Source organism: Labrus bergylta, chromosome 8 (genome assembly GCF_963930695.1).
Source record: "Labrus bergylta chromosome 8, fLabBer1.1, whole genome shotgun sequence".
NCBI classification, from domain to species: domain Eukaryota; kingdom Metazoa; phylum Chordata; class Actinopteri; order Labriformes; family Labridae; genus Labrus; species Labrus bergylta.
Window position 1 is genome coordinate 16,259,620 of NC_089202.1, and position 23,565 is coordinate 16,283,184.

The 23,565-nt window shown below is 41.0% G+C and overlaps 1 protein-coding gene across 3 annotated transcripts; it reads right to left on the reverse strand.

The window, feature by feature from the left end:
* Positions 1–1,265: 1,265 nt before the first annotated feature.
* Positions 1,266–19,810, reverse strand: LOC109999779 (polycomb protein SCMH1). 3 transcript variants are annotated; one of them, XM_065957703.1, is made up of 17 exons: positions 19,668–19,810; positions 18,842–18,966; positions 17,725–17,797; positions 17,363–17,440; positions 16,999–17,069; positions 16,615–16,849; positions 15,922–16,010; positions 15,468–15,714; positions 7,097–7,341; positions 6,579–6,770; positions 5,613–5,739; positions 5,163–5,363; positions 4,819–4,956; positions 4,267–4,395; positions 3,357–3,488; positions 2,212–2,339; positions 1,266–2,115 (listed from the first exon to the last, which is right to left on the reverse strand). In XM_065957703.1, the coding sequence occupies exons 3-17, from the start codon at positions 17,747–17,749 to the stop codon at positions 1,996–1,998; spliced, it is 2,157 nt and encodes a 718-aa protein (XP_065813775.1). In that variant the 5' UTR covers positions 17,750–17,797; positions 18,842–18,966; positions 19,668–19,810; the 3' UTR covers positions 1,266–1,995. The 3 variants fall into 3 exon arrangements, with proteins under 3 accessions (XP_065813775.1, XP_065813774.1, XP_020510564.2); XM_065957702.1 differs by having other exon boundaries at positions 4,786–4,956; positions 7,097–7,338; positions 19,668–19,809; XM_020654908.3 differs by having other exon boundaries at positions 4,786–4,956; positions 19,668–19,809.
* Between the last annotated feature and the right edge of the window lie 3,755 nt (positions 19,811–23,565).

Sequence of the window (23,565 nt, forward strand, 5' to 3'; positions counted from 1 at the left end):
AGTAATGTTGGTAAATATCTAGGCAGAAATTCCCCCAAGTACCTCGTATTACAGTAAGCTATAACTTTGAAGAAATGACACATTTCTTTAAAATCATGTTATATATTTACCTTTTTTTGTGAAATGAAATCTCCAAGAAAAAAAATTAAAAAATCCCCACAGTAGTGTTGGGAGCTAAAGTAAAAACTTGCCTCACAAACCCAATATGCAGCACAAGGAGCTGTTGTTTCTATAAATAGCACTGGCTTCATGCACAACACTTTGACTACTATAACACATCAACAAGCACAGGCATCAGCTACGAGCCCTGAGCTTGTCACATGTGCCTGAGCTGAACACACAAACACAGCACAGATTGTGTATATGTGTCATATGCTCTCTCACACACACACACACACACACACACACACACACACACACACACAGGCGTGCATTCATACTCATCCATGTCAGTTAGAATCAGAGGGTTTGGTCACTGTTTTCAACCCCATGTTTTCCTGTTTTCACTTGAAGGATGTGGTTACATGATTCTGTCTTGTGCTGAGTTTGCTTCAGCAGACACAAGTATCTCTGTCGCCCACAGGCCTAATGGCCCACTCATGTACTCACAGAGGCAAATGACAGCGATATTCACAAGGAACAGCGTGAACAATAGGTCCACGTACTCATAAAAAAGGAAAGAGCTTCTTTAAATAATTCAGAATAACTACACAGCAATAAAGGAGAATTGCTGACAAGGGAGCTGTAAAATAATAACAGCCACATGAAGTCATCTTTAGGTGGGTGTAAAAATATCACTGAGATGATCATGCTGTTTGTAACAGATGGAGATATGGCCACCCATGGCAGTGCATGATAGTGAGGCCCAAGGAGAAATGGCAAGGAGACACGAGTGCACACAGGTAAACAGGGCGGTGCTGCCCTCTGTTGGTGAGCCGCTGCAAATGAAAACAACAACAGATAAATGGGCCTGGACGTACTCTTCAGCGGTAAACTTGTGAAGGAAATAACAATAATGTTATAAATTGAAGCGCATGCATGTTCTTATGACACCTTAGTACATTTTAAATTACACGCATCTCAAATGTTTCATGTGACATGTATAGATAGACTCAATATAAAAATGTAGGATAAATAAAAAGGATTAAACATCTTCATTCAGATTTATAAACAAAACCATTTCTGGTAACAGACTTTAAACAAAAGACACAGTAAATAGCTTTCTTATACATAACTTAAGAGTACAGAACAGGTCAACCATCAGCTGAATTATTATATATTTATTGAACAATGTTTAGTATGATAGGGCTCTCCACATAAGAACTCTTTATATAGTATAAAAATTAAAAAAGTACAAATAACAGAGAACAGACAAGGCATTGTAAACAACATCCAGAATGAGAGAAAAGAACAGATTTCCTCATGGCAGTATTGTCAGGATAAAGTGTGTTTTTACTGTAAAGTCTTTCTCCTATATCGAATGTTGTCATTGAAAAAATGCTGCCTCAAACAGAGACATTAAGGAACATTCCCAGCAACTGGAATTAATTTAGTGTCTGCTCTTTGTCCTTAAAAGGATTCTTTCTTTTAACTTATCCCACATAAACTGTTGAAAAAAGTCCATAAATTCATGATGTAGAAAATATGAAATGTACAGATTAAATGTAACAGAATATAAGCAGGCTTCAAATGCCTTTTAACGGTTGAAATGGCCACGTGTTACTTTTCAAGTTATACTGAAATGCAAGACTGTTGATGGGTGATCCTACGTATCCCATGCTGCCTCAGGGCTGGATTGTGCTACACAAAATAAACATTCCTCATTGGATGAGGTCAGGAGAGGGTGTGTTGTACCAGATACGGGGCTCTGATAGAAAGCTGCTACATGTAAATGGTCAGAATATGTCCGCTATGCAGTGCATGATATACTGATCCTAGAAAAGGGGGATGGGGGTTGGTGTTTAGTCCCGTTGGAAGGCTGGTCGGCCAGCCTCCTCATGCACGTTTCAGCTTATCGATGTGGAAGGTGAGTTTGAGGGCGGGCCCGAGCTTCAAACCCATGTATTTCATCATCATGTCACTTCGCAGCAACAGCAGCGCTTTGCCATCAATCTCCTGCAGAAGTGGGAAGGAAGGAGAAGACGTGATATTTTCTAATACAGAAAAGGGGTTACTTTAAGTTATTTTCTGCAATAATGAAAGAATACATACATGTTTTCTGAAAAGGTCAGCATGTGGGGCCAGCACAGGGTCAATATCTCTGATATATTGCATAACGTCCTCCACAGTCCACAGGTTAGGGTCCTGACCGCTGGGCCTCGGGCTCTCCCGGAAACTGCCTGAGATTGAAATAGCTCAAAATCAAATCCATAAAAAAAAAAAAAGATTGTCTATCCATTTTTAAATGTGCTTATATGTATGTGAACTAGTAATCTCAAAAGTCTTTTTAAAGTGTCATTGTCTGTAGTCCATACTCTGCCATACTACTAGATTACTACTATTTTTTTCCTTTATTTAGTTAGGACAGTGGACAGAGTAGATATCAGGAGAGAGAGTGAGGAATGACATTTGGGAAAGGAGCCACAAGTCAGACTCCAACCCAAGCCGCCCTCTTGGAGGACTACATCCTCTGTACATGCGGCGCAACCTAACTGCTAGGCCATCAGCGTCCCATCTTTCCTGTGTTTTGCCGTAGCAGCTCAGCAGAGATTGACAAATACAGTAAACTACTTTGTTCTACACTATGTGTAGGATCAGGATTTTTCACAAGAATAAGGACTGAAAACCTGGTTAGTAAATAACAAGGAGTACTGAAAATAAGGCTGTGACATGCTAGACCACCATAGTGTTAGCTCAATCATCAGAGGAACGTGACTTTACAGACATTTATTTCACTCAAAATCTTGGAGATTTTTTTTTTTTTTTTTTTTGCACTGTTATAAACTAACTGCCCAGGGACTTTAATACAATGAAGCTTGTAATACAAAACATCATTCAAACAATGCTAAATGTATCAAGGAACAATAGTTCCCATTGTAATCATAAGCCTGTGGAAAAAAATCAGACAACTCATTGTTTCATAGCGCTGTTGTGTGTTGTGTTATTGAGTCATGTTGAGTATTTTCTTCAGATTCAGACTCCAAAATACCAGATGGACAATTCAGTTTCACAGCCTACTGAGTCATGTCGACAGGTAGGCTGCTGGGTCGCACACTGTGGAGCGGCCCCCTACATGCATTGTGTATGATTTTTATCTTCTGAAAAAACAAAAACAGTTTTGACCATTTTGATGATTTTAATGATTTTGTGTAAATGAAGAGAGACACAGTGTTTCCTGTATCAGCGTCTCCTCCTACCTGTGGAGTTGTTATGATGCAGCAGCTTGGAGGGTGACCTCATGCCAGGAGTTTGTATTGTAGAGTTCGGAGAGAGAGGACTCTTCTTTAAGTGCTCTGACACGGCAACACTGTTTTCCATGAAGGACGGCGCTGGAAGCAGAACAAACCAGAAGACTCAATAAATACATCATTGTAGAAACATTACTAAAGGTTAAAATGAATGAATGTATTAATAAACAAATGATTCTGCAACATGTATAAAAATACAAATAACATTTATTTTAATTAATTCTATGTGTTAGCTCTCAGGAAGTCCTGCAGTGATTTGACTCTGTGTCCTGTCCTTCTACATGAGTGGAATGCCCTTTAAAAGGGGGAGCTTACCCTTTAACATAAATCTCTTCAAATATTCCATTAACTTAATTAAAAGCGGAGGAAATTGAAAGATGATTAAATGATTAAACTCCTGCCCCGGAACTTAACACCGCTTACTCCTGAGCCAAGAGCTTCTTCTCCTTTACTGTCGGCTTTAATAGCTTTCTATAAGAATTTACTGGACAGCTTAGAGCACTCGATTATTGGAGTGAAATGTCTTTACATAAACTGTGGTGCCGCTTTAAGGCCTGGGAGCCATTGTTTATACAAACAGGTACAGTGGAAGGAGTGGAAGGTTTGTTTAGTCAGGGAAATGCTTTGTTTGAGGTGGATCTTCAGTTGATTGTAAAACACAAAGAGAAAAACAGGAAGAGAAAAACAGAATATCTCGCCTTCACATTGACCTGGTGATCCACCTGAACGGTATGTTTTGTCATTTTCTACTCATCCTATTTATATATTATTATTTTTTACTTGTACAAATTGCACCTTATAACATCCAGAGCAGTTTCAAAGAAAAGAATGAAAAACAAGAAACTATAAAGTGACATACCATCAATGGAGTGTCGGGGGATTTTGGCAAGTTTCTGAGGGAGGGGACTGTTGTAGTTCTGGAGGAACCGCTTGGTGCCTCGGCCGGGACCCGTTGTCAGACTGTCTCCAAAATTTCGCTTCTCTGAAACTAACACATACAGGAGGAATAAGTTCTCTACCTAACTCTAACTCTACCTCTATGGACAAAGGCAACCAAAATAGCATAACAAGAAAAGCACACCAAGCATCCTCTGAGGTTATAATTGAACCTTCAACATGAAACAAATCCTTTTTGTTTTTTACTTTCAGGTTGGCCATGAACAGCACATTTCATCAAACTTTTCTACTCCACTCAAATAAATAACTAAGCACGAAACTTTCTCTCATCTTTTTTTTGTTTATCTTGTTCTTCAAACATCTAAACTCTCGAGAGATGGTTTGAAGTTGTCTACATTGAACTTATTTTGCTCTTCTTGTCCAGCTGTGTCAGAAAATGTTTAATTCCCATTGAGAAACATATGAAGTGTGTAACTCTGACCTGTAGTGTATGTGTGAGTGTCGTAGTGCAGACCTCCTCTGGCTACAGGCTGGCTGCCAAACAGAGGATCACAGTGGAGGTTGTGACACAGTTTCTCCAGGAAGCGGAGCACGTAGGTGACACTGCTGACTGTGGGCAGAGTCAGAGTGCGCTGCTGCTGGTCAAAGAAAGCTACGGAGGACAAACGGGAAGAAAGGAGTGAGGATTATTATCTGTTCAATGAGAAGTCTTTTGTTGCATGTGTGAGCATGTGTGATGAGATCACTACAACCCGCTCTATTGGAGGGTAACTAACCATAAAAACCAAAACAAAAATACACACTAGAGGAGACCGGGAGAACACAGTAGTTAGAAAAGAAAAATAATCATATTCTTACCTGAAATGACTTCACCTCCTTGTCCAGACTTGAGGCAGGAGAAGACCGTGCCCTGATTGTGTGCGGAGTCCACGCAGGCCTGAACACACTGCTGAAGCACCGAAGAGGCCCGGCCTGGTCCAAAGTGGTCTGGGAGCTTCTGGATACGCCGCTGGTCCAAATGGGGTCCCACCTTGCCGTACTTATTTAGATACACGCAAACTAGGGGACAAACAACAGACAAAGGAGTTAAACAGAGGGTCAAATGACTTATTCGATTGAATAAAAATAGAATTATAACGCATTACTGTAGCAGACACTTTGCACACATTTTGTCTCTTTCCTTATTGATGCCACTCTGTATTCATGTGACAGAATGAGCCACATTCTTAAACATGTACTGAACATCCAGGAGAGGTTTGTCCTTCAATAATAACATGCAGTATTGTCCATGTCTGTGTGGTATTGCACCTGTGGGAGCCTGTAGTGCAGAGTTGGGGATGGTGGCGTTGTCCAGAGGCACAGTGCTGGTGTCGGGCTCTGGAGTGCTGCTGGTGGGAGACGTGGGGACTGGATTAGGTACCACGCGAGGTTTCCTCTGGATACAAAACACACATATGTAGAGATTCAGGACAGCGTTGGTCTTTTCACTTTTTCAATAAAAGGTCCAACATACAGTGTTGAGTGTTAGCGTTCACGTTGCATTTAGTCATTATGTTTAAATTTGAACTCCTTGAACAAGCGTGCTGTCCTGTCAGAGCTACAGTGTGTTTAACATTATGCATGTTTTTTTCCCTGGCAGTAAAAACAAACTCCCAGTCAGGGATGATAAAGTTAAAACACAGAACAAAAGCAACTTGCATGTCTCTGCCAAGTGTTTCCATTCAGCTCTCTTCAGCACATTATTGAGACTGGGTGAGTGCGGCTACCTGCTTTGCCAGCATACAAACTAAAGCTGCCAAAATTACTCGTGGACAACCACTGGGCTTCTCTACCTGTTGTTGCCTTTGAAACGAAAAGCTGCTCAATCTGCATTGTGTGAGAAACATGGACAAACTCAACGGCATTCGCTCATAGATTTCACTCCCGTACGTTAGAGGTTACACTTTTTCATTTTCTTTGTATTTCAAACATTTTCTCCTAAGCTGTGGTCCTTCAATACTAGTGAGAAAGGTAGTAACACAGAGAGAAGAGCAGATGAAGCGGAGCAAATATATACTATATCATGCAAAACAATGAGTAGCTGATAGGCCTTTTGTGGACTCAATACTTTGTCAAAGGAAAAAAAGATAATGACTTAAAGCTTCTGTGACAGGTGATGTAAAACATGTTCTATAAAGTAATTGGCTGATAAGATACCTCACGTGGCAAAATGTTTTATTTGAAATCCTGCAGTTCAGTGTCGCCTGTGTTCATTTCTAAGTACAGAGTGGCTACCTTGCTGCCTGGCTTTGGCCCTCTTTTCTTTGGGATCTTGATAGGTTCAGCCTGAGTCTGGACCTGCTGCAGAGCTATCCTCTGTGCCCAGTTAGCCGGTAGTCTGCCTCTGGTCCGGGCTGGTCCCGTCACAGGCCGTCCTGGGCCAGCCATGGCATCTCCCAGCCACCCTGCTCTCTTTGCCCAGCCCAACTGCAAAACAAAGGAAAACATTAGGCGTCAAGTGGAGCCAACTTTTTTATGATGTCAGCCTTTGTCATGATACCGGGTAAAAAGTGTTAACATGCAACTTAAGCTTCTGGTTAAAAAGAACCTCATCACCTTTTTGCAGCCTTTTTGAGATGCCAGTTCAGTATGATTTACTTAACTAATCTTATTCATTCCATTAGTATTAGGTAGTATTGTCTAGATGTGAATACACAAAATGTAATAAATATGTATTCAGCTACTAAGGTAAACTGACCATACCATCAAAGACAACTTTCTGTCCATATTTCGCTTCATCACCCCTTTCCTACCTTGCTGCCAGGCTTGGGCCCTCGCTTCTTGGGGACCTTGATGGGCTCCAGGCCTTTGCCCGCCTGGATGCTCTGTGGTCCCAGTGCTGAGCCCTTCTGGCCCCACAGGCCTGTCACCTTGGTTTTCCTGCGGCCTGGCTTGCGACCTCTCTGACCTGGAGGTCTGCCCACCGTGGGGGTAGGGTGCATGGCTGGGCTCTCCACACTCCCGTCTGTTAGTGCCCCGAGGCTCTTAGGCAACACTACTGGGTGGTGGGGGGGGGGGGAGACACAGAAGGAAAAGGGAACTGAGTGAAAAGATGCATAACACTTGAGCAAAAAAGGACTAATGAACACAGGTAGAGGCTCTACATTGAGACAAAGCAGGTACATGGAAATATAATGATGTCTGTACAGTCAGAGCAGATACTGGTCATGATGACTTGCATTCATGAGGTTAAATAATGTGTCCAAACCAATTGGAGCATTTAATATAAATGGTGTAGACTAGCATTTATGTGAAAGTGTTACGTGATGGGAAAGATCTGACAAAAAGATATTAGTTCATTCAAAACAAATCACACCACTCAATCCCCACGCAACATTCACGTAACACTAACAAAAAGCAGAATGAGTCATGCGCCCCTCTGCACTCACATCCCAGAATCCTTTGTGCTGTAGGCTGTAATGTCCCTGATTGACTCCAAACAACCGAGAGGAAAGTTATATAACACACACACACACACACACACACACACACACACACACACACACACACACACACACACACACACACACACACACACACACACACACACACACACACACACACACACACACACACACACACACACACACACACACACACACACACACACACACACACACACACACACACACACACACACAGACTGAAAGTCTCGTCCCCTCCTTTTTCTTTATGTTGCATCCAAGTTTTTTTTTTTTTTAAAGTTAAACAACCCTTCAGGTCATTCGCTGCAGAACTAAATCCAGACTGCTTAAAGCACCCGAGGTTCAGCACAGCAGCAGAGGAGGTCAATCAGTCCCAGCAGTGAAACACTTTCCCTCAGTTGAACCATCCTCCCCACTTATACGCCTTAGGACCCCCCCTCTGCACATCTTTAAAAACTGAAGTGTGCTTCACAGCGAGAATGTGAACAGGTAAAAGGAGGACAGAGGGTCAGGGGCTGTGACAGGTTGCTACATAAGACTGCTCATTTGAAGAACTTTAAAATGAACCCAGAGGATTTCTGAAAACGTATTTCATATGCTCTTACTTGTGGCATAACATCAAAACACAACCGACAATGAAGATTCATTCATAGAGAAAAAAACAGATATGTCTCTGAGCGCTTGGAATTTGTATTTGGCATAAAGTTTGAAGGAATCTCTTCAAATGCGGAGAAAACAAATGTATTTTTGGAACCCAAAGCACTGAGAATTTATATTTCATTAAACAACAGCCACATGACTTCCTTGATTTAGTCCCCATCACTGTGGAAAATCAAGATGCTACAGCTGTGTTTGATACAAGAACATTTCAAACAGCATGGTCAGGTTGTTTTTTCTATTATGAGCTTGTTCAACATACTCTTTCTTCTGGATATCTGGCCAAACTAACCCTGACGAAAGAGGTCGTTCTCAAAGGTCACATAAAATCCTGTTATCATATAAGGGGGGTTGTTTGTTTTATATGGCCTATATCATTATCATGAATGAATGATTCTGCCATCAGCAGACTGCCATACTTTACAAACTCAGAGCAAAATATGATATCAAAAAAATATGAAGAAATTCAAAACATAATTCAGGCACAAATCAGCACAGCTGCAGTTACAACATACATTATGAGAAATTCTGTTTATTTGATGGATTGCCCCTTGAGATGAACCATCTCGTTTTTGAGAGGGTCCAACACAAAAACAAAAACACAACAGTACAGTGTGATACAGACAGTCAAGCACAAAATACACACAGAAACATAAAGGCTCTCAAACACCCATCCACCCACGTATCCCTCCCGCAAAGCCACAGCACCCACACAAAGTCATCAGAGGTAGATGCACATAGTGACATATGCAATCAAGATATTAGAGGGGTAAGAAGACATTACCATTAGAAGCAGCAACATGGTTTTGTGAGAAAAGGTAGCAGTGATTTCTTGAAAATGTGTAGTTCCAGTCAGAGGGAGCTTTGTAATTGAATGCTTGTCTGCCGATTTCTTTATTGGTTTTGGGAACAAGAAAAAAAGGCTGCTGAGTATGTCTTAAAGAATATGTGGAATTGTGTGGTGTTAAATATTGTTTTAAATGAAAGGGAAAATTGAAGTGGATAGATTTGAAAATACATTGGAGCCAATGGTAATGTCTTCTTGTAGTCAGGGGTAACCAGTTCAAAGTTTGGTACATGGAGCAGTGATGAGTTCGGTAGGGACACCTTAAAACAAAGCTGCTGAGGCTACTGTAAATAACATTAAGAGGTTGAAGATGTGTTTCAAATGTATTCTGATAAACAATGTCGCCATAATCCAGTATTGGTAATAATAATTGCATAACAATTCTTTTCCTCATCAGTAAAGTAAAGCAATTTATAGAGCGATAGAGAATACCTAGGTTGCGACTTAATTTGTTTGTAATGGTTTCAATATGTTGTTTAAAAGACAGAGCAGGATCAATCCAGAGATCCAGGTATTTAAAAGAGGAGACAAGTTCAAGGGATGATCTATCATTAAAAGAAATGGTCAGATCTGGAGTTTCTCCAAGGCCTTGACTAGTACCAAGCAACATGATTTATTTTTGTTTAGTGATAGTTTGTTGGTTGTAAACCAGTTTTGAACAAAGGCAAACTCACTTTGTAATGATCTTTCAATTGAGGATCTATTAGCATTGGATGTATAGATTACGATGTCGTCAGCAAGTATATTTGACAGTCTGAGCAAATTTTGGGAAGATCGTTAAGATGGAGAAAAGGAGTGGTCCCAGGTGTGAGCCTTGTGGCACACGCTTCTCGACAGTCAGGTAATTTGATAAGTTTCCGTTAAAGCTAACACACTGGCGTCTGTTACGAAGGTAGGAGTTGAACCAAAGTAGAGTATTTCGAGTTACACCAATAGAATTAAGTTTGTCCAGAAGTAAATAGTGGTCAACAATGTCGAAGGCCTTAGTTAGGTCAAGAAAGATTGCACCAGTGAGTTTGCCGTTTTCAGATGCAGAAAAAACATTGTTTGTAAAAAGAGCTGTAGATGTTGAGAAGTTAGGTCTGAAGAAGCCAGACTGGCATGGAGACAAAATGTTAAAGATATTAACATAGTGGGATAGTTGATTGAAAATGAGTTTCTCGAAGATTTTAGCTGAAGAATTTAAAATTGATATTAGGCGGTAATTGTTAGTGTCGCGAGGGTCGCCTCCCTTATGAAGTGGAGTGACTATGGCACATTTCCAAGTGGAAGGGAGAGTACAAGTTGGTATAGAAAGGTTAAATAGGTCGCAAAGTGGGTACATCAAGATATGAGCAGCTAACTTAATAAATTTAGTCTCAATGTCATCTGGTCCAGTTCCACAGTCATCCTTTAGTTCATTAATTGCATGTTGTACTTCGACAGGTAATATTTTTGGTAAAGAGAAACTGCTTCTACAAGTAGAACTATTGTGACAGCTGCAACTCAGTGTGTTGAGTTTGCGACAATGTTTACGGCAAACAAACTAGTCACGCTTTTGACAGCAGGAGTTGGTAAGCAGGTATCAACTTGCTGACGACTTTAAAAGTTGTTGCACAAACGGAACACAAATACAGGCATTAAAGTAATAGGAAACCAAATCAGTCAGCATATCGTTCAGGCCAGATGAATAATATACTGAGAGTATAGAAGATCGGGAGAGAGCAAAAGGCGTCTGTCAGAGAGAAGTGTTCAGGTTAGCATTCATGCTATGGAGAGTTAGCCTCGCAGAAGAAAGCGTCAGCCTCTTCGGGGGAGTGAAAAAGTTTTGTCTTACCATCATGGAACACTTTCAGCGAGCAGGGGAAAATCATGGAGTATTTGAAGTCCAGGTCCTGAAGCCTTTTCTTAATTGTATCAAACTGTCGGCGTTTCTGGACAAGAGCAGCACTGAAGTCCGGGTAGACGTGCACTCAAATTTGTACACAAGCTCTCTCTTTTCCCTGGAGAGCTTCATGATCTTCAGCTTGTCCTGGAAATGGAGAAGTTTGACCAGGATCGGCCTTGGCCTGGCTCGGAGTTTTATTGTTGGATGAAGGACGGGGAGCGATGACAGCTTTAATAGTTTCAAGTTTTAAATCCATGTGTGATATCATTTCGAGCTTAATTTGCTGCATCCCTTCCCAGATAGTTTGAAGGGAGATGTCCTGTCTCCATTACCTCTCACAGTGAGTAGACTGTTTGTCTTGTGAGTTTGGTGAAAAAAGTTGCTCCTGATCAGGTTTCAGAGATATCACAAGTTGCTGTGATTGTTGTCAAGACATTTAAGTTGCAAATATGTCTCAGAAGGACCTCAATAGAGAAATGTTTGAGACAGCTTGTTAGAGACAGCTTGTTAGAGACAGCCACACCACGGCAGCCATCTTGCCTCAATCTTGCCTCAACATGTCACGGACTGTGTGAATGTGCAGATCAAGGCTTATAATGTCACTTTATTACTATCATTAGTGCACAATAAATCTGAATATAATAAGTCACATTTATTTCCTTAAATGAATTATATTCTCAAATCTGGGGTGTCGGACAGTTTAAGTATGTTCCAGCTTTAACCCCAAACGGTAGCAGTATGTCTATAATAAATAAGTTAAAAGCACTTAACATGAATCTTTTCAGTTCATAAAGTAAAATACTTGAGTGTTTTATTTAGTCTCTGTTAGGATGATAACTGTACTGCATTTGTGAAATCTTTCACAGTCATAATCTTCACAAGGAAAAAACATACAGGAAAGACAAAGTGTTTGTCAGTCTCTCACCATCAGCTCACAGACCTCTGTGATCAAGAGATCTGATTGGTCAGTAGGCCGAGTCCCCAACTGGTTGATCTCTTATCCCAAACACAACTTGCTTCAGAGTTTAGGTGTTTTCAGCACAAGTTATCAAGGCGATCTATCCCATCCCCCAAAGTCTGCTGATCTAATTCACAGCCATGTTGCTGCTGTTTGTTGATCTCCAAGCACCGTTCATTTTGCAAATACAGCCGACAAAACTCACTCATAGAACTTACTTGTAAAACAACTATCTGCATGTCGGTTTAACACAAATATAAGCAAGAAAAATATATTATAATGGAAATATGCAAATGAAGCGCTGTAACAGTACAGGCATTACCTACATATACTGTGACTGAGCCAGCAAAAGATGAAGAAGAGACAAAAAAAGTTCTGAAAAGTATCAGCCTGGTGTTGAAGAAACTGTCTGAAAAGAGAAGACTGAAGAAATCAGAGCTCATTTTCGTTTTTGCTCTACCTTCATGTCCCTGCTGGCAGATATGTGTGAACAACACCTTAAAAAGGCCCGGAGAATAAACCCTAATAAAGAAGCAAGCTGCTGACAGCTGTGAGACTGCCTTCAAATTTATCCCTCACACTCCCATCCAGGAAAACACACGCCTTCTCTATCTTGAAGAGAAAAGTGTTTCAGGAATCACATAAACCACTGAGGGAATGTGCACATGTGAAAGCATTTAGAGCAGGGCTAGTTTTAAATACATCAAAAAAAAAAAACTAAATAAGTAGGGTGCTTAACTTAGCTGTAGAAGCCAAAGCAGCTGGCAAAGCTTTTTAAGTGTGCATGGAAAAACAACCGCACAGTATAGGGCAGGATAGCTGGCTTCACACATGCACCTGCAATCCTGTGCACACACACACACGGTGCACAAACTGAAAAGCACTGGTATTCATCTGGGCTCAACCGAGGGAAAATTTACAAGAGGAGCAACCACATTCATTAACACAGGTCGTGGCCCGTGGGGCTGTATTTATTAAACACACTTTCACACAGACGTGCAAAATCAATGCAAAGCTCAGTCTGCAGGCAACAGCTACTTTTCAGACTGTGAATCCAGGAAAACAAGACAACTGATTGATCGTCCACAGGCCGGACGATTCCTAGATAATATGTTTAAAAGGTTTAAAGAGCTTGAGGTTACATGCTCACTGATCAATGGCAGCACTTGTTAAAACAGCCAAACAAACGCACAACAAGCAACCATTATTTTTTCCCCTCTGCCCTGAGTGCACTGAGTTCATCGAGTTCACAAAACCACCACATACAGCTCGCTTCATATTACAGGAAGACAACTTCATAAGAGCTTTGAATCCATCGCTCCGGCTGCATGTCTGTAACTTTGTTCATCTTTTACTCACCTCTCTTGTCCAAACAAAAAGTCAAAAGTGGTGATTGTCTGCACAGCTGTCCTCAGATTCACCCTCTCTTACTGCCCTGTCCTCCTCTACCACTCTTCCCCTGCGTTGCTCCTCCTTTTTCCTCCCGTCTCCTCCTCTCCCCTCCCACCATCTGCTGACAATGTAAACAATCCAATCCTTTAACGGCATATGTCTGTCTTTTCTCCTCGCTTCTGTCCCCTCACTTAACTCATTCCCTCCGATGTGTCTGATCAGACTGTAAGTCCGGGTGCCAGCGAGAGGCCTGTGGAGGGGCACCCTGGCTCCTTTCAAACGCGTCATGGCCCCAACTCTGCCAACTGGGTTCATGCCAGGCCTTCATAAAACACACTAGCAAGGCTACAAAGACATGTCCTGCCTCCCCACTTCCCTCCTTTCCTTTTCCACTCTTTCTGTGGATTCTAAACAGATGAGTACGTTTGACCTTGTGAATGATAACCCTCGAATCCTCCTTTTCCTGTTGTTGTTTCTAAAATAAATCGCCTGAACTGGTTTAAAGCCCTGGTTTGAGTTTTCTTTTCAACATGTTGAGAATGTTAACAAGGCTAAAACTTCCAGAAATCTCCACCCGATACAGAAAATGTTTCCTAAATAGAAACACAACGACTGTACAGACTGTGGTCAACGGATCACCCAGATTGTTTTGCACATGGTCTCGAGTTAAAGTGAGCCAACGTGTGGTGATGACTTGATCATCTGTTTCTCGTGATGCCTTCAGGCGGATAATGAACTCAGATCACACTGCAATGTCATCACAAACCTACGCAGAAAATATTGATTAAATCTGATCGTCACAGTTTCAAACAAAAACCCTCATGCATCAGATCTTTGATTTTAAAGCAGAACTGTAAAATCTTCTACCACGAGCATGCTTGTTGTGTACTGGATCTGTTGTAGAAAGGGGTCCTGATTTCCAGAAACGATGCAAAACAAGAGTGAGAGCACTGAATAAAAGCAGCATCTTTACAGTGTATTGATGTCCCACATAAGCAGGGCATGTATTATGACTTCCCTTAGGAAGATGATAAAGTCACACTCAGTCAGTCACAGTGAACTTCATGCATTCAACTTTGATAACTACCACCTGAATATAATATTTCATACATTGAAGTCGCGTTGAGTCGTGGTTTACTGCTTATGACTCCTAACTGCTGTCATCTACTACTGTGTTTGTACTGTGAAACATACTTGTACAAGTTTAGTCATATTAACCCACCCACCTCTTTCTCCTGCATGGTCCACCCAGGCCCCCCCTCCCTTTCCCTCTGCTCTCCAACCTACACTAAACAGTTTTTTGGAGTTGAGAGAGCATGTCAGACACAGACATTCGCCTGCTGTAGCGTAGTGTGTGAAAGGCATGTCTGGAAAGTTTCAGGTCTTGAAAGTCCTGAAATGATCTCTGAAATGTTAATTCATGCGGGAGAGGGACTTCAGAGGACCAAAGCACAAAACGGAGACGAATGGAGAAAAGGCACTGGGGGCTAGAAAACGCTTAAGAGAGCTAGTTCTTACAAAGTGTTTTCTGACTGTCGTAAATCAAGGAGCTTTTAGAAGGTTAGCACTGAAGTGATGAAGCAGGAGAAACTGATTATCTCAGGTATCATTTAAATAGGGGGGCAAGGCCACACACAGTCGACAGTCTCTCCTGGAAGGTATGGTGTTGAAATGTTCAAAGGAAAAGTTGACTCCTATCTCAACTCTACTCAGCCGGCAAAACACTGCATGATGTGGGAGTGAATGTCAGATAACTGTTTTTGGAAAGTTATAAAAATGCACAGACACAGCCTCCACAAAAATCTGACATCTGAGGGGAGGACGTTTCCAGAAACGTTTCTAAAAAGCAGTGAGCACTTATACTGAGGCATAGAGCAGCTTAAGTAAGTGCAATGATAATAGATGGTCCTTTGGATGAACTTTTAAAAAGACAAGCAACCTTTTTCACAACACGTCCTCCCTTATGTTAGGTGCTGACCTTTGGTTCCAGGCGGCTGAAGATTGTCTCCAGTTAGCGTGCACCAGCCCACGGGGAAGATGTCCCGCGAGTCGTACCGGCAGTAGTAGTCAAAAGCTCCACGCCAGCCGTCAAAGGTGACCAGCACCTCGACACCACGCAGGGCACCCACTGTGGCCGGGCAGATAAAGTGGGGATTCTTACGGTCCACTGCCTCCAGCTTCATGCCCACCTGGAAAGAGTTCTGCTCCGGAGCAGGGGGCTCCTGCTGGGGAACACGGAGAGGAAAGAAACGGGGGGTCAAGTACGAAGTTCTCTGTGCATGATATTTTTACAGAGTAAACTAATCAAACAAAGCCAGTATTAACAAGTCGTAAAAGTAAGACTTGTAATAGAAAACATGATACCTTCTTCTCTGATGATACAGCTAATAGGTTTTCATAAAGTTCTGAGCTAGTGAGCCTTGTACAGGTACCTTGTGAAAGATGCGAGAGGGCGCCATCTCTGCTCCATTTAGTGTTTTTAGAAGAAACATGGGCCAGGACGATGCATTGAGACGGAAACCTGAAGAAGAAGAAGAAGAAGCCAATTGTTGTGACACCAAAAGGTTCTGTTAAAAATATGAAACAGAGACGCAGAATAATCCTGGAAATACTATTACAGTAACTACTATTCACTATCAGGAGAAAAACTCCTCTCTGGCTCCAACTCCCCAAATATCTGTTAACCTAGTTTTTATTTTACTGTAGAAGGAGAATATTTGAGTTGTTATTTTGGCTCTAAGAATTCAGAAAGGACATTTTTTTCCCATAATAATATTTGGTATTTTGAACAAAGGACTTGAAAACTTCACTTATTCACACATAAATAACAGAAAAAACAACAAACGTGGCCACCCTCAGCGTCACTTTGTGTGATCTGTCTAAATAGTCAAATATGAGAGTTCTGGCGTGTTCATTGGTATGCGATACAGATATGTTGTGGGTTGGAGGCTGAGTCAGGCAGTTATTTATAAGCATTAACATGACATACTGACACTCTGTGCTGTCAGTCACTGACACCTGGTGGGCATAATGAAAACCCTTCAGAATGAAAAGTTAAGAAACATACTGTTATTACAAAAGAAAACTCAAAGTATCGCCTTCATTTGGTCTGTGTGTGTCCTTACCGAGAGGTGGTTGAAGCATGCCTCCATTTTTCTCACAGTTGCCAATGGGCTGGATCTCCGAGGAGTCCACCAGGCGCCAGAAGTCGTTCTTGTTGTCGGAGCCGTCCAAGCGCAGCCGCAGCCGCGAGCCCGTCAGGCCCACCACTGTGGCGATGCAGGTGGATGTGGTGTTCCGCGGGTCCTGGGCCTCCAGCTTCATCCCCGCCTTAAACTCATTAAGTGGCGGTGTGATGCTCTAGATAGTGACAATGGACAAATGTTGAGAGAGGCAGCACTACAATGGGAGCAGAAACAGGACTCAGGCTATTCAGATGTCCACAGAAGAGATAGAGAGAAATAGATTTGATAAGGACAGTCAAGAGGGGAGCCATCAGTGATGCTCACTTGTCTAAAACATGAAGAAGGTGCAGCAGTAGCACCCGTCTCTTTGAGGTATTTCTCCCAGCTGAAATGTCCTGAAGATAAAGAAGACGAGTAACACAACAGTTAGAGAGTACAACAGTATTGTTCAGATGTGTTTTTCCTTTTGTAGAAAGTTTGATGAACCCTTTTTTATTCAGTTTTACCTGACGTGTTTTGTGAGCTCCAACACAAATAGACAAAGAAGTGGAATTCTATTATCAACCTTTGTGCCCGACTTAATCTTGATGATGGATGAAGCCAAGCCGAGGCAAATCCTTGGGCACTGTTTCCAGCTGAAATTGCCCAAACTCACTTCATATATCACTGGCTGATGTGGCTTATTTACCTTGATACTGTGAGGGCACCCGGGAGGGCCGTCCACTCCGGGCATGCTTGATCCGTCTGGCATCTTTCCACTCTATAGCTGGAGGGGCCAAGAGAGACAGAATTAGCGCTCAACTACAGGTGATTTTCACATCACTCACTACCTTGCAATACCTGCCAAACGCACTGCTCCAAACATAATACAAGGTAATAAGGCTATTACAAGATAATGTATACAAATCTACCCACACAGAAAAAGAAAAAGGCCATGGTAGGAATGAACCTTTAGCTTCTGCTGCAAACTGCTACAATTGTCTTTACTTAATTTCTTCACATAAATTAGAAATTTTGTAATAATATCAAAATAGTAGAATCAATTCTTACCTTTCTGAGGCACGGGTTTCCTCATGCTCCAACCAATACAGACCAAGCTCACAACACAACAGTGGCCTCCACTCTAAAGAGAAAAAGATCCATGAAATGTAGATTTGTGAACTACACACAACTGTGAGATCTAAGGAGACAAACTTTTAAAATCATGTTTGTTATGGCTTTGACAAGTGAACTCATCAGATTATTTTACATTGTAGTCAAAATACTTTTATGTATTCAGACCACTGATCAAGATACAACATGTAACTTGTACCGTGTTTCAAAGGGAAACCATCAAGCTACCCTTGCTGTCACTGTAGTTCAGTGGTCTGCTCTCCAGGCAGGAGGTCATCAAAGGAGGCTACCATAGGCCGGTTCAATAGAGGAGATCATACCAACATTGTACGACATATGGATTTAATCTGAAGTTTCACCCTTTAAAGATTCCTTGGACCATCCTAATACATCAAAGCTACTTGCTATACAAACAGTACTTGGTATAAGTGCAAGGGACTAAACATTTATTGCAATACAAAGTCAAACACATAACAGCAAAACCAACTTTTAAATCAAAACTTCACAGAAGAGTTTAATCAACACTTTTCTTACATTTTCTTTTTTGGTGTCAATCAATCCCCTACAACCTAACACAATTACTCCAATTCATTAATTTCACAAGAGTATAATAGTGTTTGCCTTCTGAAAATAAGAAATGCCCTTTATGTGTTTAAATGACTATATATTTGCTGTTTATTTACAAAAATCTCTAATGATCAGATAGTGGACAAAAGTACCCCCCCTCCCCTCCCCTCCCCCCAACACAGGTTTTATGTCTGTTACCCCCACAGACACTGGGGCTGACCAACTTTTACCAGTCCAGACACAACAAACAGGTCAACAGGTCACAGTGACGTACACACAAGGGCTTCACGCTCCACTGTGACCTTCTTTAGACAACAACACAAACAACCTTTAACATGAGAGTGGCTAAACATGGCATCACAAACAAGTCAACACTGACACTTTATAATAAGAGTTTATGTGAATACATGTATAAAAAAAATAATTATAATGAATTAAAAAAAAGAGCCATAGTGTTACTTTGATAAGACATTGTTAAAACACCTACCTTAAAACTTCATCACCGTTTAGCAGCGTTTCTCCACCCCGGATGATTTTCTTGAATGGAAGTGCGCCTTTTTCCTCCGCCAAAGGGGGGGGGGGGTGGCGTCCAAGTTAAAGCGGCCCCGCTCCCTGTTTTTTTTTGTTTTTTTTCCCCGACAGTGACAGGAGGACAGACATATGAGAGGTCAGCAGGTACTACACCCTCCTCCTCCTCCTCCTCCTCCTCACCGGTCAGGTGAGTGTTAAAAAAAACAAAACAATCTAGCACCTCTTCTTGTCTCTGACACTGACACAGAACATTTCGTTTTCCATTTACAACCAAATGATCACGTCTCAAGTTGCGCTCCATTCAAAACACAAAGCCAACACATGGGACACCCCCCCCCCCCTCTCTCTCTCTCTTCCCCCCCCCAGCCCGCCCTCTCCTGTGCTACATCTGCATACGCGCTAGCCGCTCAATAAACGTGACAGCATCACTAATCAAGCTACCCGGGAGTTAACACTGCAGTGGCTGTATCGTTACACGCTGTAAAACAGGCGAGATGAATGGAGATGAGACGTGCAGACAGTGCAGAGCAGCTCCTCCAGCATGCTAATGCTACGCACGGCTACACCAGGAGTCATGCCCACTTGCACCAGGATGCTAAGCTTAGCATGCTAGGCGGCTTCGCTAGCTCGTATGATCTGATTATAAATATTAGCATTAGCAACAACAACAAAAAAACCGGGGGAGCGTAGCAGCACGCTGAGGCTAGCTGCTGGTAATGAGGGCGTAACGCTGAAGTCTAGTCTAAAAGAAGACGTTGCTCGGCGTATCCGAGGATGTTTACCTTGCTTAGTAACGTGTTTGTTTGTTTCTGGTGTGGATTTAGCGCTTGTCCGCCATTTTTTTCCCCTGACTCGGTGAGGAGGGGGTGTTCTGCCAACATTTCTGTGTCTGGCAGGCAGACAGAGAGGCAGGAGGGCAAAGTGGAGACGGTGAAACAACGACCCCTAGTGGTCAAAACAATGTACTACCACCGCAGTCTTAAAACTCATTTGTTCGGTCTGGCTTTTATATAGTGTTTTATATCAATTCAAATCTTAACATTACTGTATTGTCTTTTTATCCTACTACAATTTTAAATGTTTTCCTCTTATGTATTTATTTTAATATCCTGTTGCTTTTATGTGTCGTATTTTATTGTATTTTATTTTTATACATATATTTTATTTTTTAATTCTTATTGGTGTGCATTGGTCTCTCAATGATTTTATCAATGATTTTATAAACTACTTTTCGTCAATAACTTTTCTGCTCCCTTGTTAAGCACTTTGAACTGCAATTTAATTTGTCTGAAAGGTGCTGTATAAATATAGTTTGATTGATTGATTACCAACGCAGGGGAAAATATAACATGTCAGAATAATATATATATATTTTTTTTTTAAATGAATATGTGTTTCCCAAACTTGAAATACCGTGTTCGTAAAAGTTCAGAATTACTCACAAATTTATATTTGATCTGCTATTTGCAATGCTGCAATTTAATTTATTCAAAAAGGAATCTGTATGAATATGCAGACAGCTTGCAGTTACGAGTGTAAGATTTAAAAGTGAATTTTGTTTATCTTGTTCTTGTTGGGGAAAAAAAACACACACATTCTGTATGGACATTGCTAAGTGGAAATGTTGTTAATATATAAAACCAATAAAGAAAGTTTAAAAAAAAAAAAAAAAAGATTTAAAAGTGAAGTAAATTCATGAGTTAATCCATGTATTTAAGTTTAAGTTAAAAATAAGTTAACATTTATGCAGTGAACTATTTACATATTTGAGTTTACAAAGTTAATATTGATGATTCACGTTTTAATGTTTGCAATAGCACCTATAGTAACCAAATTATATTGAATCTGTGTTTGTCATAATGTTTGCCTTGAGTTTAATCATCCTAACCTCTGATTGGCTAATGACGGGACGTGTAAAGTGTAACAAGGAAGTGTGGTGGTTGTTGTGTAGCAGAACAATGTGGATGACAGTAAATTGCTGCTGAGAAAGTTATCCGTCTCCATCCTTCTGTTACTCTTAACTCGAGTGATCAATCCACCACACATCGGACCCTCACGTTACACGAGTTACATCTATAACACTGCACTACACAAATTGTTCTGAATCTTCTGTATTAGATACAATCCTACAGTATTGTCCAATTGAGGTGTAATTGGTATTTCTGTAGGCCTACTGTGTTTGTTTGTTTTTTCCTTAATACATTGTTAATACCAGTTCCAATAGGTATTGATCGTGATGTCACATTTAGTTCAGTATTTCTTTTGCACTTCCACACTGATGCACTAAGATTACTTTTACATCCTACTACATACTTTTTTTGATAATTCTATCTATCCATCTTACGTTCATCAGGAGACTCTTGAACTGTTCATAAAAAGGCAGACAGCTGACAGTTTATTATCAGTAGTTGGCTCTTTAATTTAAAATAAAGTGCCATGAATAGTAAGCACTGCAGCCATTTTATCACACAGCATTAATAACCATACTTATTAATTTATTGCAGGAATATGAATATAAATGAAAAATGAGTGAAAATGGATTCTCAGTAAACTCTGTTGTTGCAGCATTACTGTTAACAGAGCGCTGCTCTAGTTTCATTTGTTCTAGTGTTGGGTGTTTGACTAAAATGTGGGATACTTGCCTTGAGCGCAACATGAACAAAATGTGATTATCAGTGCACACAAAGCCTGACTTATTAAACGTTATTTGTTCCAGTAACGATTATTGCAACAATTTAAGAAGAAGAATGAAAGCATCAACATGTATTACAAACAGAGAAATGTAATAATGCAAACATAACATAATCCACAATCCCAGAGTGAAATTGGGGGGAAAAAAACGTATAATAAATACAGTATGCCAGCAGTAGTGTATGACACCTAGCAAAGTACACCTCTGAAGATACCCCAGATAAATTGTGTAGGTGTGAAAATTAGAAATAGGGTCCATTTGGTAATGCCATGCCAATTAGGTCTGGGTAGCAGCACTAACTATGTGATTTGGAGGAACACCCAGCGGTTCAATTGTGTGTAATGGTCACCTGGCAGCACTGCTAATGCCCATTTCAGCCTACGCTGGGCAGGCCATGGCCCAGTGGCCCCCTGCACCCCAGGCAATTATGTTTGGTTTCACACGGTGAAAGGGGTTAATTGGCAGCGCCCACGCGCCTGATTGGACCTGTTTCACGCCTGTCGGCCTTCATCGCATCAAAGGAAGCCCGAGTCCACCAGGCACCATTATTAGAACACACACACACACCTCATAGACACATACTGTACACAGACTGTTGTTCTTAGATCTAATGTTCTCATGATTGTACATCTGGAAAAAAAATACACATGCAAATAACATACACAAGTAGTATAAACACACATGTACACACACTTAAAAAAAACAAATACACAACAAATATAAAAGCATTCAAGCAGAAATAACTTACTACACTTCAGCATTCATTGTCCTCATTGAGAAGCATAAGTGCGTTCACACTGACTCTGAACGCAGGCATTATGCAAATAACTCTCTGAATGATCCCAACTTCCACCACTAGGGGTCAGTGTTGTTTAACACAAAGCAGAGCCAGGTAATTCTGCCCCTTTTCTTCTCCATGTATTCATCTCATCCTGATGGATTTGTGCTTTCCAATGAGTACAGCTCAATACATCTTGTCACTTTCGTCGCTCACTATCCTCCTTTAAACCCTCAAACTTTTATCAGATTCTTTGTAAAGTTTTTTTTTTAAATTTGTAAAATAAAAATTCCTAGTGTTGTTTCCGTCTCACAGTCGTGATTCAGAGTTGCATTTGAGCACCGATTGTGTTCTCGTCCTGCTGCCTGCGTTCCCGTAATTATAGACAAACCAAGTGTCGTGCGGTGAAGCCATGCCTGCTGTATATTGTGTGCCTGTCTGTTTGTCAGGGCCTCCATGTGGTTCTAGTTTTTTTATTAATAAGGCTTCAACCACTGAGCTACCAGCAGTCTATGAAAGTCCATCAGCCATTATACAAGCCAGTTTGACAGGCAAATAACAACACTGACAACGTGTACCCATCCAAAAACAGTCTGCGCGAGTAGGAAAAAAAATAATCACAATTTCACAAGAAGCAACAGATTGGACATGTTAGTGGGTATAAATCTGTAAGAGATATTTTTGTGAAAGAACAACTCGTAAGTGACTCGAGTGAATTCCCTTTGGTACAGCATACTTTAACTTTAAACTTATTAAAGCGATTAAAAGTAGACAGGAGCGGCTTTATCGTTATGTGAACCAAACGAAATGTGCTGTGCATCTCCCAAAGCACACATAACATTCATTACATGCTCGCATACATTTAATCACCCGTGTACACTTGTGTAATATCAAAGAGTCAGCATTAACAAGAAGAACTGCTCTTGTGAGGAGACGGTGGGGAAAACATTCAAGACAAGATGGACTGGAAGTGACTGCAACCACATGTCACACAAGCTCTTTGATAAGATCGTTACAGACAGGATAAACTTGATGTTATTTATTTATGTTTTCAGGTTTAAAAGGAAAACCTGAAAAAGTTTCCTTCTACGCACTCCATAGACATGCAAATCAATTAAAGGAAGCGTGCCATCTGATTTGCAGATGAAAAGTCTTTGATAACTGTCATCAGAGCAAATTTCAGAGGTAGTTTCCTTTTAGCTTGTTGGAA